We start from the raw sequence: 17,856 nt of genomic DNA, 5'->3' as shown, positions 1-17,856 counted from the left end.
CAGGCCTCCTTCACTCTTCTGGTTCTTATAATGTTAGGCAAAGAATGTATAGGTCATGGTTAAATGCAGTAGGATATTAAAATTTCTTCTTGGCCTACAAGCTCAATTGTTCTGTTTCTCAAATATTTTTATAGTTTAGTTTCTAATACAGTGCCTTTTAATTTACCTAGTACAGTATATAGAGAGAAGGAATTAGAATATCTGTAAGACTTTAGAAAAGTGTCTGTCCTAAGAACTCACTAAATGGTGAGTGACTGTCATCATCATTATTAAAGCAGCTTTTATCTATAACATGTTTTGAGTTTTCATCATATTTACCGGTAAAACAATTGTTGCATTCAGGAAAAACAACGGAGATTATAAGGAATAGATAAACTTGTGCTCAAATCCAGGTAGGAATTTGAATTTAAAATGAAATCTATTACTGGTCTAAAACAGCTTACTACCCTGTGATTTATTCTATCATTACATCAAATCAATGAGATTTAATAGCTACCATGTGGATTCATTAAAGAGCTCGAAAACAATATTGACAGTCCTGAAAATGTGTTTGTTGCAGAATATTGATCTTCATGCACTGACTGGGTGGATACCAGAAAGGATAGCTATGCATTCAGATAGCCAAACTTTCAGTAAGGATAATTCTTTCAGAATGCTTTATCAAAGGTAAACATTCTCTCTCTCTCTCTTTTTGGTAGTAAAAGAGGCTATTTTTTAAAATTCATGCCTATTTAGAAGAGAAATTGCAAAGGCTGCGTTTTTAGTTATTTAGAGAAATTCTGGTTTCATTTATTTTGTTTTTGTATAAGTAATCTCTACGCCCAACATGGGGCTCAAACTCCATGACCCCCACGTGCTCCACCCACTTAGTCAGCTAGGCAACCCCAGGAAATTGTGTTTTTAAAATGGACTTCACTTTATGTACTTCCTATGGCCGGCCCTCAGTTATCCTCACTGATTGTTACAATTAATCCAGATTATAAATAATCTAAAACATTGGAATCTGGAATATGTCATATGGACAAATTGTTTTATACTTCCGAAGTACTTAACCAATTTGAGGGAAGGTGGAAAAAGAGAAGTCTGAGAATATAAAGAGGAAGGTAGCTTTTAAGCTTTAAATGAATAATCCACAGGTAGAGATGGGAAAATTGTGCAATAATACACATTCAGTAGTGAAACTAGAAAATTTCAGTATATGTGCTGCCGAAGCGAGCATGTGAAACTAGAAAATTTCAAAGATTTGACAAAATGTGTTTGACATCTTCACCTTTATTTGTAAATCATTTGAAAACTTAGCGTTTGCTTTCCTTCATTGATAAGTTTCTACCTGATTATCTAAAACTGGAGGAGGGTGGGGCAATGTGATAATTTATCTGATGCATTGTGAAACAGAAATATACCTTGTTCTTTGAGGAGTTTTGGGAATAGCCCATTTTAGAAAAATCGTCAAATTTGTGGAAATTCTCATATAAACTCTTTAGACTAAAGGAAAGATAGTGTGATCTGATGGTATAAACGTGTTTTCTTTTAATTATTTGTCTGTTGGGGTCATTCCAGGTTTCACAAAGGGGATGTCCTCATCACTGCATCAACTGGAATGATGACTGAAGCTGAAGGAGAGAAGTGGGGTCTGGTTCCCACACATGCATATGCTGTTTTGGATATTAGAGAGTTAAAGGTTTTGCTTTACATTTTTTTCTTCTTCCTCATATCTGATAGTAAGACATTCCAAGGATCCCAAATAGTATATTAGACCTTTTTTTTTTTTAATTTTAATTTTAGATGCAGTATTGGTTTCTGGAGTAGAATTCAGTGATTCATCACTTACATAAAATACCCAGTGCTCATCAGTAGTGTAATAGACTAGAATACTGACAAGTCAAGTTTTAGATGAAGTTTTAAAAATCATTCTACCTATTACATTAAATAATGTGACCTCAACCACTGGAAATTATGAAATAAAAAGATGGGAAATGTAATGACAATGATGTGCAGATATTGATGACAAAACAGAAATGCCTTTTGCCTCTTTTTCATAAAAGTAAAGGGTTGAGGTAAACACACAGCCCTCAAGGTTCTGGGCTATTTGCTGGTGTTGGGGGCAATCATAGCGTTAGGCTCTAGAGCATGGTAGACATTCAGTAAATATTGATGAAAGGACAAAAAATAAGAGAATATCTGTGAATAAGAAACATGCCAATGGATTTGCAAATGTTTCTCTTCCTAGCAGCCCTCACATGGTCTCAGACATTTCAGACTCTTTCTCTGCTCAGGTGTTAGAATGGTTGACTTCATTACTTCTCAGGTTATTGATTAGCTCTTTTTAACTGAAAAATAGATCTGTTCTATGGATTAGAAAATACAGAGATTGTTACGGGAGAATTCTTTTTCTCTAATGATATAGAGTACCTAAGCTGTATAGTCACTGGAAAGTTTAACTAGCCACGTGTTCCAGTTTCCCCTACTTAAACTTACAGAAGGAAGTAGTGATCAATCAGCAATGACAGTGTTCCACTGTGTATTAATTAGATTGATTTTCTTATATGGCACATAGAATTATATGAATTATGAAGGCAGTAGGGACCTGCTGCAACATCAATTTTTATGTCTCAAGGCTTTCTAAATCAGCCACTATTGTATCCCTAACCATTGTGTATAGAATAGGGTGTGCCTTTAAAAGTAGTATAAAAATTGATTACTTAAAGCAAAAAAATAAAAACATATGTAAAATTGAATAAGCTGAGAGATTTGTTTGTTTTAGAAATGTAATTTTCCACAAAGATGAGTCAAAGCATTGGCCATAACAGTTGCTGTTATTTAGTACTATGTGTATGTTATTTTATTCTTAAAACATCCTGGTAGGTGACCAGGATGCCTGGGTGGCTCAGTTGGTTAAGCATCTGCCTTCGGCTCAGGTCATGATCCCAGGGTCCTGGGATTGAGTCCCACATCAGGCTCCTTGCTCAGCGGGGAGTCTACTTGTCCCTCTGCCTGCCACTCCGCCTGCTTGTGCTCACTCTCTCTTTGTCTCTGTCTCTCTGACAAGTAAATAAAATCTTAAAAAAAAAAAAAAATGTAAATTAAAAACCATCTGGTAGGTGATCAACAGTGAGTTAATAGCAAGATAATTAAATTTAGATAATGAAAGTCAGTATAAAAGTAAGCTTGAATTTGAGGAAATTTTCTGTGAAGATTGTATCATTTACTTTGAATAATGCTATTTGTTCTGATGTTCAGAGGAAACGAGACAAATAACATGTTTATGAGAAAAATAGGCACCTGTGGTTTGACCTAAAAACAAAACATTTAAAAATTTGCTGAATGTCAGTAAATTAAGAATTTTAAATAACAGCCATTTTAGTCAAAAATCAGAAAGCACTATTTACATAGTTTTAATTCTACATGGGAGTTACTCTGTAGAGATGAAGGCATTTTAGAGCATGTATAGTTGAAGTAAACTGTGACCCCGAGACAGGTTTCTTCACTGTGGTGTAATGCTCTCTGTTCATATGTATGCTTTATGTTCCTATCTTAATTCTGTGCAAGTCACTGAAGCAGCATTATCCAGCTTGAGAAGACATCTCACATTGTGGAGCTGACCCCAGTTTCCTTTTGCTTACATGAACTCTGTAGTCAGGGTTGATCTTTATCTAAGGGCTTCTTCATGTGTTAAAATTTATAAGGGTTTTCACCAGTATCTTTGATTAGTTATATACTTGATAAGTTCCCTGTGTTCATCATTTTTTTCGTAAAGATTTTATTTATTTTGAGAGAGAGAGCATGAGCGAGGGGGAAGGGCAGAGGGAGAGGGAGAAGCAGGTTTGCAGGCTCTCTGCTGAGCAGGGAGCTTGATGGCTGTGGGGCTCAATCCCAGGACCCCGGGATCACGATCTGAGCCGAAAGCAGACGCTTAACCGACTGAGCCACCCAGGTGCCCCTGGGTTCATTTTTTATCTTATTTTTGCTGTCTGTATTTTGAGAGAGTTCCTTAGTTCTGACTTGAATTTAAAAATATTTCCAAAAATATTTATCTTATTTAGGCATTTATCTCTAGAACCTCTTTGTGCAGACTAAAGGTACTGCCAATCTTCTACATTTGTGAATTTCTTCACTTAATAAGATTTTATTAATACTTATGTGAAAATGTTATCCTTTTTGTTTGCCTCTAACCACCTTGAGTATTCTAAGATCTTCACTTTTAGTTTCAGCAGTCCTTTTGGGTCATTTTGTTGTCTCCTCCTTGAGGTTATATTCCATAGTCTATTGTGAAGCTACATCTCATTTCAAGCTGCTGTCTCTAAGTCCAGCAAGTCTTACCAGGGGATTTCTGAATCTATTCAAGTCTTTTCATTTGCTGCCACTTGGAAATAACTTTGAAAATGGGATGTTTCATCATAAACCAGATCCTTTTTCAGTCTAACATTTCTTCCCCTATTCAGGGCCTCTGAATTACAGGCTCTCTATCCAAACAAAATCTATAGCTCCTTCTTAGTGTCCTTAAATGTCAGTAATGCCTGGGACCTGCCCCAAAAGAGCTTAGCTATTTTCTCTCCTTTATAGTCCTTCTTTAAGAAGTGTTAGAGTTCTGAAATAAGGCAGATTTCCTGCTTATGTAGAGCTAGGTTTTATGAAAAAAAATAATAATAATAGAGTTAAATATCTGTGTGGCAGGGGTAGGAGTGGACAAGTGGTAAGAAGAAATTGAAAAAAGGAATTTGAAGATTCCTGAGAGGAATGAGTCGTATGTCAGAAATCACATCTTTCCCAGGCCATGATTTGCCACATTTATAATAGCCGAGGAATGTGTCTTTCAAAAATGTCCCCCAAACAGTTTGACATCATTAGAAAATGAATACAATTTCCTACTTTGACTGCTTGAGATAAGACAAGTACTCTTCTGGATTTACAAGCTCTTTCGATTTTCTGAGTCCGAGTAATGAGTTCTATAGACACACCCAGTATTTGTTGAGCACTTATTAACCTTAACACTCTGTTTTATAAACTCAGTGGAGACTTCTGAAAAAGGACAGTAGTGTTAACATTTCAAGGAGTTTACAATCTCATTGGGGAGACAAGACTCATACATTTGCACAAGTAGGAAACAAGATAGGATATTATTTGTTTTGAACTAAAGTAATACGGAATGTTAGCACTATAAAGTTTAGAGAAGAGGTAGTAATTAAAAGAAGACAATTACTAATTGCTAAATACTTTGCACATGTTACTTCATTTAATCTTCACAACAGTGTTCTAGGAGACATTATAATCTTCATTTTATGTGTGAGTAAACAAATGATCAGAGAGTAAATGACCCACCCAAGGTCCATAAAGCTAATTAATAGTAGAGCTGGCATTTGGTCACATTTCATTTCTGACTCTAAAGTCCATGTTCTGTTTCTCTTCTTAACTGCTTCAGTCTTCACTGAGAGATAGTGGAGGAAAGAGCTAAGGAGGATCTGAAAGGATCTGAAGGGAGGAGGGTGCTTACAAGGGATCAGAGAGGGCTTTCCAGGAAAGGGGGACAGCATGGGTAAATGCCTTTAGAGGTAAAACTGAATAAGGATTATTTGTGGGGATGATGAGAGAAAAGACTAAATTAGAGTGAAAGATATATGCGGTATGAGTACTGGAAAATAAAGTGGGGCCAGAGCAGAGTAGGCTTTGAAAGGATAGGAAATTCTTGATGCTCTAAGGCAGCACTGTCCAAAAGAACTTCCTGCTATGATGGAAATGTTCCGTATCTGTGCTGTGCTGTGCCTTAGCTACTAGCTATACATGGTCCTTGAACACTTGAAATGTTGCTAGTGTGACTAAGGAACTGATTTTTAATTTTTTATTTTAAAAAATTTTAATTTTAATTACCACCTGTGGGTAGTGACTACCATATGGACAGCATAGCTCTTGGGAATAGGTAGGCATTTAGTTTTTGATCAGATATGTGACCTAGTGAAAATGTTGATTAAAGAATATTGTAAGTTGACTTGGAAAGAAAAGTATTGATCAGTATTCAAAATGCATCCTCTCTTAGAAAATGCATGATATAACTAATAAAAATTTGGTAAAACTGTTTTTGCAACTTTATCTCCTGTTTTTTTTTTTTTAATAGGGGCTGCGATTTATCCAACTGAAAAATCCTTGGAGTCATTTACGTTGGAAAGGAAGATACAGTGAAAATGATGTAAAAAACTGGACCCCAGAGTTACAAAAATATTTAAACTTTGATCCTCGAACAGCTCAGAAAATAGACAATGGTAAATACATCTTTTTAATTTTGATATCATTCGATCTTTAAATAACATAATAATATGAAATGTATTAACTGACTGAAGTCATTTGTCATTAAGATATTTTATAGATTAACAGACATCTAATTTTCAGGAATATTTTGGATTTCATGGGATGATCTCTGCCAGTATTATGATGTGATTTATTTGAGTTGGAATCCAGGTCTTTTTAAAGAATCAACATGTATTCACAGGTAACTTTTTGCATATTTCAGAATATGCTTTATAGTAGTCTCCACTTTTTTCATGTAAAATGTAAGGATTAATTTATGACGACTAGCTTTCTTTTTGTCATGCCCACAGATGACTGCCATGTAATAGTTATTTTGTTTATATGCTATTCTGGTTATGCCAGAAATTTTTTAAGCAATAAAACAGAAATCCTGATAACTTAGTTATATTAGAAAGACAAAACTTTTAAAAATGGTCTTCTGTTTTAGCTCAATGAGAAACTTAATTATTGCTTTCTTTGTTGACTTTATCTTTTAGTACTTGGGATGCTAAGCAAGGACCTGTGAAAGATGCCTATAGCCTGGCCAACAACCCCCAGTACAAACTGGAGGTGCACTGTCCACAAGGGGGCGCTGCAGTTTGGGTTTTGCTTAGTAGACACATAACAGACAAGGTACTGATCTCTTATATATCCCATACAGAAACTTTAAAAAATAGACCATTGTGAAGAAGATATGTAAGTTGGTCACCAGCCTGTTTCATTTATGCAGGTGGCTTGAAGATAGTTTTGTATTACATAAATGAGTATTTTCCTTTAAGGAAATTTATATACTTAAAATTTTGAAGAAAAATGTGAATTTATGCTTGTCAGTGAGGGTTTTGAGCTTGATTATGTATGCTTTAGGTCTTAAGAATATTAACATTAAAATACTCTGAAGGGGGTTTGGAGATGTTAAATCATTAGGCCTGATTCTGTAAAGCATAACCATAATCTTAATAGCCTCAGAGTCTTAATGTATTATTTTATACAATGTGGTCATCCATTGAAATGAATTTAATTCAGAAAAGCGGTTTTTATAGTACTAAGTAGCTGAAATGCTCTTAAAGTTAGCATTTTTTTTCCCTACTTAAGAGCATTTTGGGCCCATTTTCCTAACTACATTGGATTCTTTGTACTTTCAGGATGATTTTGCAAATAATCGAGAATTTATCACAATGGTTGTATACAAGACTGATGGGAAAAAAGTTTATTACCCAGGTATGTTTAGTATACATTCAAACAAACATTAAAATTTTATTTGCCTGATTAAAATGACAAGCTTTATGTAGATATATGCAGAAGTAATGCTGATAGACTAATAAAAAACCATTCGAACAGACGTGCTAGTATTTATGCTACTTTTGCGTTGTTTTGATTTGTTTTTAATTTAGAGACCTCAGGAATTTGGGATTCCTATATTCTTGCATATTGCTGTCAGAATTTTATTTCTAAAACTTAAATCCTTTTTCTCTCATCAAAAATTCTGTGGTTTTCTGTGGACTCCTGGATAAATTCTAAGCTCTCTGGCATGGTTTGTAAGACTTTTGATATTCTGACCTTAACCTTCCTGTTGCCTTTTATCTCAGGCCCCAGCTTTTCATATTACCCTCAGTGAAGTACTGACTACTGAACACACCATGCCCTTGCTTCCCCTCTTTTCATACAGTTTCTTCTCCCAAGTATCTCTCTCCTCCCTGTCCTCTACCCACGTACTCCTCTTACCCTATTCTCTGTAATGAACATGGTTAAGATCCAGCTTATATGTTATTTCCTCTGTGATAACCTTTCTGCCAGGCAAAGTGAATCTTTCCCTCTGCAGGGCTCCTGAGGCATTTAACAAACTATATTGAAATCACTTTGCTTTCACATTTAAAAAAAAAAAAAAAAGTTTATCACATATTAAGCGATAGGAACTGTTAGTTTATGTTCTTGTTGGAGAGACAGAAATAAAAATACCAGGTAGTGATGTGTGTGTAAAGAAATAAGTGAAGTCATGTGTTTGTGACTGATGGGTTGCTTTGGTTGGGTGGCCATGGAAGGCCTCTTTGAGAAGGGATAAGAGGAACTCTGAATGACAAAAAGGAACCAGTCCTGCAAAGAAATAGAGGAAAAAGCATTACAGGCAGAGGGAACAACAAATGCAAGGACTCTAAAATGAGAAAAAAGAGTGTTTCTTAGAAACAGAAAAAAGGCCAGTAGGCCTGGGGTGGTATGGTATCAAGAGGTCAGAAGGTATGCAGGCTCAGATTACATGATGTCCTATAAGCCACCCCAGGGTTTGGATTTTGTTCAAGTGTGACAGGAAATCTTTAGAGAGCCTTAATCAGGAAAATGACATGATACAAATTTTTTTTTAAAGACCATTTTTTGGGGCGCTTGGGTGGCTCAGTTGGTTAAGCGACTGCCTTTGGCTCAGGTCATATCCTGGAGTCCCAGGATCGAGTGCCGCATCGGGCTCCCTGCTCAGCAGGAAGTCTGCTTCTCCCTCTGACCCTACCCCCTCATGTGCTTTCTCTCTCTCTCTCTCTCATTCTCTCTCTCTCTCAAATAAATAAATCTTTAAAAAAAAAAAGACCATTCTTTGTCGAATTATATTGGCAGGGGCAAAATATGGAAGAGAACCAAATCAGTGATTTTGAGAAAGTACTTAGCATAGTAGGAGTGGAGTGGAGTTGAGGAAGAGTGGGCACATTTGGGTTTCAGTAGGATTGTCAGGACCTGAGTTGATGTAGGGGGCAAAGAGGGATCGAGGATGATTTCTGTCTTTTTGGCTTACTTCATAAAAAGCTGCTTAACATTTAATGAGATGGGTAAGAGTTGGCGGGGGGAGCAGTTTTGTTGTGGAGTAAAAGCACAAAGTTAGGGCGCCTGGGTGGCTCAGATGGTTAAGCGTCTGCCTTCGGCTCAGGTCATGATCTCAGGGTCCTGGGATCGAGTCCCACATCGGGTTCCCTGCTCAGTGCAGAGCCTGCTCTCCCTCTGCCACTCCCTCTGCTTGTGCTCTTCTGTCTATCTTTCTGTCAAATAAATAAATAAAATCTTTATAATAAAAAAAAAGCACAAAGTTAATTTTTGGTTTTGTTAGTTATTTAAAATACCTATTAGATATCCAGGTGTAGAAACCAAGGAAACAATTGGGTTTTGGGTAGAGCTCTGAGATATGGTTAGGATTATAGATACAAATTGAAGAATCAGGGGCATATAGATGCCTTTTGAAGATAGGACTGTATATACTGCTGGTGGAGAGAGTTGTAGGTACAGAGATGAACACCCGGAAACTAACCCTTGGATTCAGACATCTTAAGGTTGAGCAGAGGAAAATTACTGCAGAAAAATTAGAACAGAGTACCTGAGGAAATAGAGTAAGATTTGTATGACCCAAGGGAAGACAGTGTTTCATGAGGGAAAGAGTGGGCAGCTGCATCTGTTGCTATTTTAGAGGTAAGATTAGATTAGAGAAGAAACAATTGGATTTAGTGTCCTGCAGTCATTGTTGACCTTAACAAGAACAGAGTTGGTGGAGAGGTGGGCTTAGAAGCCCAGTTGGATTGGATTGAGGAAAGACTGGGAGGTAAGGAAGCAGTTATTGACAGTTCTTTCAAGAAGGCTGTGCAAAGAAAGCGGTTTCGTTAAGTCTTGTTTCATTTAATCAGAGGAAAACATGGTATTCATCCCCCTTAAACCAGGGGGAGGGGCGGGGAGGGTGGTGCGCGAGCACGGGGAGACAACAGGCCCTGATTCCTATCGGTCAATATCTCTTGATATTCCGGAATGGGCATGGCACGTAGTATTCCAAGGATTAAAGGTAAATTAGCCAAATTTCCCATTTTTCATAAGTTGGCCACTATACAACCAAAAAACCACAAATATTGTGAGTATATATTCCTAGCATTAAGATGTTTATATGGCTTTTGAACTTCAAAAATATTTTTGTTACACTTTTTATTTGGATTTTTTTTTTTAATGATGCTCCCTCTTACATATAATGATAATGCCTTTTCAGAAAAAAAGTACGTTCTGGTTTACAGTTTTATTTTCATCACAACACTTTGAGGTGAATTTAAAAAACACTCTTCTGTCATTCCCTATTTGACAGGAGAGTAAAACGGAGGCACAGAAAGTTTAAAAATCTTGTCCAAGATCACAGATATGCCCTTTTTCTCTTCATACTAGATCACACCACTCTAAGCATTAGAGACTTATTACCTGTTTGAGATACTGAAATGTTTAGTTTTTTTCAATAGATATAAGTATTTGGGGTTCCTAAATAAGCTAAATGATATAGCATTGATTTTAAATGACATGTAGTAATTGACATGCATGAAATAATTTTATTGTATTGGCCTTGATTGCAATGAGACATCAGATAATATATCAGGTAGCATTGTTTGTAATAGCAAAATATTGGAAATAATCTGTCAGATTGTCTGAATAACTAATGGGAGTATAAAGAAGTCATATCCATATGATGAAATATCATACAGGCAGTTTTAAAAGGAATAAACCATATCTATATAGAACGTGAATCTTAAAAACATGTTGAGGGAAAAATGAAAGCTTTAAAATAAGACATATACTGTCCTTTTTTTAGATATATGCCCACGGAAATAATATTCATTCATTTTTAGGGATGTGTGTGTGTTAAATTCTGGAAAGATGCCCATTAATCCATCACAGTGGAAAAGAATAAGACTAAGGGTGGTGTTTAAAAGGGACTTTGTTTTATAAGGAAGATAGTATGACTCCCAGAAATGTTAATTTAGTTCTGAATGGTGGGGAATATAGATACATTTTTATATACTACTTTGTATCTTAAAAAATTTCCTCAGAATAAAAAAAAAGTGCCAATCTTGATTTTTTAAAATCCTCTATTGGAAAAAATTCCACATAGGGCTAATAGGAATTATACCTCATTGAATGTATTCCAAAAGATTGCATTTACTTATTAGAAATTACTTAAATTTTTGAATTGTTTAATTACAAAGTTTTAAGTTGAAATTGAAATTCTTTAGTACTATTATATTTTAAAGATAGACTCAAAGGGGGAAGGATGTCCGTCCATTTAATTTTTTTTCCTATCATGACCTACAAAACTTAAATTTAAAAACTACAGAAACTAAAGTATCCTTTTCTGTAAACCTACTTATTTGTAGGTGACCCGCCTCCATACATTGATGGCATTCGAATTAACAGCCCTCATTATTTGACTAAGATAAAGCTGACCACACCTGGGACCCATACCTTTACATTAGTGGTTTCTCAGTATGAAAAACAGAATACAATCCATTATACTGTCCGGGTGAGTAAACCAACATACAGTGACAGAACACAATAATATAAAGTATATAATGTGCTCTGCTTCATAAGTGGGATTAGCTATGGAAAAAATTTCTGAAATTGTTCTCTATAAATTTTTGTGTGTATGTTTATATTAATTCAGTATTACGACGCTTCCCACAGAAAGTAATGCTTTTGAAAAGTAATGTTTTTATTTTGAATGACATGTTGAATGAATGTTTTAGTTTTCAGAATAATAGTTTAGTCCTGAGGTAATGTGATATGTTGGACTAATAAATTCTATTTCAGAACAAGCAGTTAAGAACTCCTTTATCCAATGTAATACTTTAATTGACTTAAAAAACACAACTTTGAACTCTGTGAAAGGAAATCAATTGCCTGTAAATGTATTACTCTCTTATAGCTGGGCAGGTTAGTTGGTTGGTTGGTTGGTTGGTTGGTTGGGGTGGGGGGAGGTTATTGTAATTTTGTTCTGCATAGGTTTTTTTTCCTATCAGTAAGGGAGCTCAATTTGAATAGATTTTTAGTGATGAAAGGGACATTGGGAGGCTGCTTCCACCCCCTTTATTCTTCAGACGTAGAAACCAAGGCCTAGGGAGATTGCCCTGAGTCACACACAGTAGCAAAGAAAGCCAGAACAAGATCCCTAGCTGCTCAATTCCCAGTTCCTTAAACCTGTGTACAGAATAATGACTTTAATGTATGCCAACTAACTTTTCAGTCTTCCAGTATATTATTTTGTTACTTTGGAGTTTTTATAAGCATAAACTTTATCAGTACAATATATTTTGTTTTAAATCTAGGTATATTCAGCCTGCAGCTTTACTTTTTCAAAGATTCCTTCACCATACATCTTATCAAAACAGGTAAGAATTCTTTTTCTGGGTCATAATAATCAGAGAAATCTTAGAATTTTCTTGGTTTTCTCCTTTTCTCATTTTATTCACATTTAACAATTTTTTACAAAATAAAAACATTCTGGACTTGACAGGAATACAAGGAAAATGTAAGTGGTCTCCAGTCTGTGTTGGAATACGAGATCTTCAATGAACAACATTTAGTGATTCTGTGGGAAGAAATAAAACTCAAAGAAAGAAGATTATGCAGACTTTGGTCATTAGGGAAGCGTTCATCATGTAGATGAACCTTCATTTTTTATTTATTTTTTTAAAAGATTATTTCAGAGAGAGAGCGTGCACAAGCATGAGGGGGGTAGGGGCAGAGAGAGAAGCAGACTCCCTGCTGAGCAGGAAGCCTGCCACGGGGCTCCATCCCAGGACCCTGGGATAATGACCCAAACTGAAAGCAGCTTAACTGACTGAGCCACCCAGGCACCCCGTAGATGAACCTTGAAAGAGTTAGAGACTGGTTTTGCAGGGTGGGCTAGATGTGTAGAGGAAGATTTGAGGGAGGATTCTTGGCTCCCTTGTCAAATATTAATTGACCATATGTGCTTGGGTTTATTTCTGGGCTCTTTATTCTGTTGGCTTCTATGTTGTTTTTATACTGTCAGTTCTGTCTTGTTTTGAGGACGATAGCTTGAAATCAGGAAGTGTGTTATCTCCTGCTTTGTTCTTTCTCAGGAATTCTTTGGCTATTCAGGGTCTTCTGTGGGTCCATGTAAATTTTAAGAGTTTTTCTTCTTGTGTTAAAAAAAAAAAAAAAAAGGTCATTGGAGTCCTGATAGGGATTGAATTTATAAATGGCTTTTGGTGTATTGACATTTTAACAATATTAACTCAGCCCATGAACATAGGATATCTTTCCATTTATTGTGTTATTTTCAATTTCTTTGGTTAGTGTGTAATAGTTTTCAGATGACAGCTCTTTTACCCCCTTAAATTTATTCCTAAGTATCTGTTTTTGATGTTATTATAAATGGGATTGATTTCTTTTTCAGAAAATTCATTGTTAACAGAGAAATGCTACTGATACCTGTATGTTAATTTTGTATCCTGCAGCTTTACTGAATTTTTTAATCAGATCTAATAGTTTTTTGGTTGAGTCTTTAGGGTTTTTCTATATATAAAATCATGTCATCTGCAGATAGAGACAGTTTTATTTCTTCCTTTCCAGTTCAATACATTTTCTTTTTCTTGTCTGATTGCACTAGCTAGGACTTCCAGAATATGTTGAATAAGAGTGCTGAGAGTGAACATCCTTGTCTTGTTCCTGATCTTAGAGAAGACGCTTTCAACCTTTCATCATTGTGTGTGAGGTTAACTATAAGCTTGTCATATGTGGCCTTTATTATGTTGAGATATGTTCCTTCTATTCCTCATTTCTTAGGGAAGAGTTTCTATCATGAATGGATGTTGAATTTTGTCAGATGCTTTTTGTGTTAAGATGATTGTAAGATTCTTTCATTCTGTCTCTTGTGACATATCACATTGGACTGATTAGCATACGTTGAACCATCCTTGCATCCCTGGGCATGTCTGTGTTTTCATATAGTTCATTAAGCTTCCTTAAGGATTGTTCTGCATTCTTTGCCTGACAGTTCATAGATCTCCATTTTTGTAGGGTTATTGGAGTGTTAATTCGTTTTTTGGTTATTTTGTTTGTTTGATGATGTCCTATTTACCTGATTTTTTGTGATCCTTCGTTTTTAGGTTTGTAAATCTGCACATCTGAGTGATTAGGCTCACTTTCCAGCTTTGCTGTGGCAGGGCCAGTTTTCCACCAGTTAGCTTAGTTCGGGTTTCTGGGTGTGTCTGCTGGGTGTCCTTGGGCAGACGGGGCCTGCCATGATGGTCTCTTTTTGGGCAAGGCAACTGTTAGAACTCTGAGGATGGAGATGGTGGTTGTGCCATGAGCTGAGAACAGTTGCGTAGGACTGCTGGCTTGGTCTTATCCAGATGAGGCTATGGAACAGGCTCCACAGTTGCTTAGATTCTCTGGTCAGACTTACTACATGGTATGATCAGTAGTAGATGGGGCTATGAATTAGTTTCCCTGCTTTGGTAGGGCAACAGGATAGCACCCAGGGATTGTGCAACTCATTGTGTGGGGACCTGCACTGAATTCTCTAGTCAGGTGAGGCCACCAGTTTTGCTCTGCAGACAGGGCAAACCCACAAGCTGTGCTTTTTGTTCAAGCGCCACTATAAAAGGCCTGTTAGGTTATGCAGCTTCCCAGGTGCTCTGGTTCGGTTCCCTGGTCAGAGAGGCTGAAGGCTGGTATTCAGTGATGAGCAGGCCTACAAATCAGATTCCCTGCCTGGGCTCAGCAGGAGACGCATCTCTTTGTTGTCTTGACACAAGCCCACCTACACTCCAAGTTCTGTAACCAAACAGGGCCACTGGCTTTGCTCTATAAACTATTGGTTCTCCTTGCCTCTTGGCTAAAGTGCCACTGGAATGCACAGTATCTAGTAGTTGTCACCAGCCCTTCTGGTCAGATGGGGCTGGAAGGCACTCTGTGCAGCAGTTGGGGCTGTGACTCAGCTCCTTGCCTGGGTGTGGGCAGTCCAGGCTGTAGGGCTGGCAAAACTCATTTGAGTATCCAAATCAGGCAGATCTGCATCCTGCCAAGTTCCTGGGATTACTACTTGGGCACTGCAGGTATGAATTCAGCCTGCCGAGGTCCATGTGCTGGTTGTTGCAAGCTCCACCCTCTTCTCTGTCACAGATTCCCCTGTAATCCTCATGGTGCGAGATCAGGTAGGAGCTTCTGCAAAGCAAGCCACGATGCCTGGGGGAAGCTTGTTGTCCACTGGAAGGATCAGAACCTCAGGGGAGACATCTCTACATGGTGCTTTGCTGGCCTGGAGACAGTGCGGTCAACACGTAGCTGCTTTTCTTGTCCTTCTCATGCAATCTGTCTTGGTCTCTGTGGTGCAGGAGGGTGCTTCTGCCTCACCCCCATGTTTAGGATTTTCTCAGTGCTGTCCTCTTCTGGAATAGCTGTTATAGTTGTCCTTGTGAACGGGAGCAAAGCAGGAGGAACCTGTTGCCACCTTGGTGACACCATTCCCTTTTTAAAGTCTTTAAAGTAGAATTGGAGAATGGGAAGTTTTGTTAATACAAAAACTTTGTTTTATTAAAGATTAATGGAAAGTGGAGTGGCCAGAGTGCTGGAGGATGTGGAAATTTCCAAGAAACTCACAAAAATAACCCCATCTACCAATTCCATATAGAAAAGACCGGGCCATTACTGATTGAGCTAAGAGGACCAAGGTTTGTGATTAAGTAACTTTCTTAAATTAATACCATATTAAAAATGAGATTAATGGAACAGAATAGGGTGGTTTTTTTTTTTTAAGATTTATTTATTTGGCAGAGAGAGACACAGCGGGAGAGGGAACACAAGCAGGGAGAGTGGGAGAGGGAGAAGCAGGCTTCCCGCCGAGCAGGGAGCCCGATGCGGGACTCGATCCCAGGACCCTGGGATCATGACCCGAGCTGAAGGCAGACGCTTAACAACAGCCACCCAGGCGCCCCCAGAATAGGGTTTTGAAACAGACCTATGCATATACAGGCACTTGATTAATGAAAAAGATGGCATTGCAGAGGAGCGGGGAAAGGATAATCTGTTGAATAAATGTGCTGGAATAATTGAGTATCCATGAGCCAAAAAGGTAATTAGACCGCTGTCTCACATCAAATCTAAAAAACTTTTGCAGTTGGGTTACTAATAAAAGAAATATCTTAATGACTTCAGGATAAAGAAAAGTTTAAGACACAAAGCACATAGAAAGGTTTGTAAATATGCTACATTAGTTATTAAAAAAGAGAGTCCACCATTCAAAAAATAAAAGCTTGGATAGGCATGTCATAAGAGGAACAATCCAAAATGGCTAATAAACCATTGTAAGAGCCAAACCTTTGTAACAACCCAAGTGTTCATCAGTGGCATTGAAGATTATAAAATAGTCATAGAGTCCTGCATAACAATGAAAGTAAATTACAGCTACCCAGAACATGATGGATAAGTCTTAATGCTGAGCAGAAGCCATACATAATAGAACATCAACTGTGTGATTCCATTTATATGAAGTGAGGAGCAGGCAAAATGAAACTATTATTTAAAGATGCATGCTTAGGTTGTCAGACTATCTAAAAGCAAGAAAGTAGGGGAGGGGTTTGGGAAGTGGGTGAAATAGGTGAAGGGGATTAAGAGGTACAAACTTCCAGTTGTGAATTAAGTCAGAAGGATGAAAAGTACAACAGAAAATATAGTCAATAATATTGTTGCAACGTACGGTGGGTGCACTCACTGTGGTGAGCATAACGTAGAGAACTGTCGTATCATGGTTGTACATCTGAAACTAACATTGTATGTCAACACACTTTTTAAAGAAAGGCAAGAAAAAAATGTTAGCTCTGTGGGGACGGGAACTCTAACAAGAAAGGCACGTACAGGGACTTTTGTGTTGATCTAGGTAGTGACAACCCATGTGTTCACTTTACAGGTTATGTAGGCTGTATGTTCTGTGTACATGGTGTTCTTTTTCTCAACTTAAAAATGTTTAAAAAACAATAAAAATAGTACTTTTAAATAAAACTAGACTTAATTTTGCCCCTTTACAAACTATTTCAAAAACTAATAATCCTTTAGATACGGTTAAGCTAGTTTTCTACAGTTTGATAGGTGAAATAAGGTATCTAGTTGGTTTTTGTATTTAATTCGTAGATGGAAATATTTGATGTAAAAGTGTTTGACAATGTGTAGCTTTTGCTTTGCCTATTCATGTCTTTTGCCCATTTTTCTCTTGGAATTGTCATGGTTTTCTTAACTGTAAGCATGAATAGGGATCTGTATCACATATTTGCAAGTATTTTTCCCAGATCATCAATTTTTTTTCCCCACATAGAGAAAAATTTTCATTTTAAAGTAATCAAATCTGTCTTTTCAGATTTATTTTGCTGTGGGCAGGAAATCTCACCCCAATATCAAATTTGTACCATATTTTTTTTTTTAAGATTTTATTTATTTGAGAGAGAGAGACTGAGAGAGAGCACATGAGAGGGGGGAGGGTCGGGAGGGTCAGAGGGAGAAGCAAAATCCCTGCCGAGCAGGGAGCCCCATGCGGGACTCGATCCAGGGATTCCAGGATCATGACCTGAGCCGAAGGCAGTCGCTCAACCAACTGAGCCACCCAGGCGCCCCCATATTTTTTTCTAGTTCTTCTGTGGTTTACTTTTTATATCTATATGGAATGTATTTTTATATTTGGTGTGAATACAGTGTAAGTTCTTTTTCCTAAATTTGTCACCTCATCACCATCTAAATAATCCTTTCCCTACTAATTTGGAATGTCATGTCTGCCATATGCTA

The 17,856-nt window shown here is 37.1% G+C and overlaps 1 protein-coding gene across 2 annotated transcripts in view; it reads left to right on the top strand.

The window, feature by feature from the left end:
* Positions 1-17,856, top strand: part of CAPN7 (calpain 7) — a 40,976-nt gene that overhangs the window by 21,436 nt on the left and 1,684 nt on the right. Inside the window, exons 11-19 of one of the 2 annotated variants that reach the window (XM_006742959.3) lie at positions 560-666; positions 1,561-1,681; positions 6,110-6,254; positions 6,382-6,481; positions 6,777-6,912; positions 7,422-7,497; positions 11,433-11,578; positions 12,381-12,443; positions 15,625-15,755. In XM_006742959.3, coding sequence (XP_006743022.2) covers positions 560-666; positions 1,561-1,681; positions 6,110-6,254; positions 6,382-6,481; positions 6,777-6,912; positions 7,422-7,497; positions 11,433-11,578; positions 12,381-12,443; positions 15,625-15,755 — 1,025 coding nt within the window. The remainder of the gene's footprint in view (positions 1-559; positions 667-1,560; positions 1,682-6,109; positions 6,255-6,381; positions 6,482-6,776; positions 6,913-7,421; positions 7,498-11,432; positions 11,579-12,380; positions 12,444-15,624; positions 15,756-17,856) is intronic. The other variant, XM_081801956.1, reaches the window with a different exon arrangement.

This window comes from Leptonychotes weddellii, chromosome 1 (assembly GCF_054177405.1).
Source record: "Leptonychotes weddellii isolate Sample4059 chromosome 1, ASM5417740v2, whole genome shotgun sequence".
Taxonomy (NCBI): Eukaryota; Metazoa; Chordata; class Mammalia; order Carnivora; family Phocidae; genus Leptonychotes; species Leptonychotes weddellii.
The sequence above is the reverse complement of the archived record's forward strand: the minus strand, read 5'-3'. Positions and strand labels throughout refer to the sequence as shown.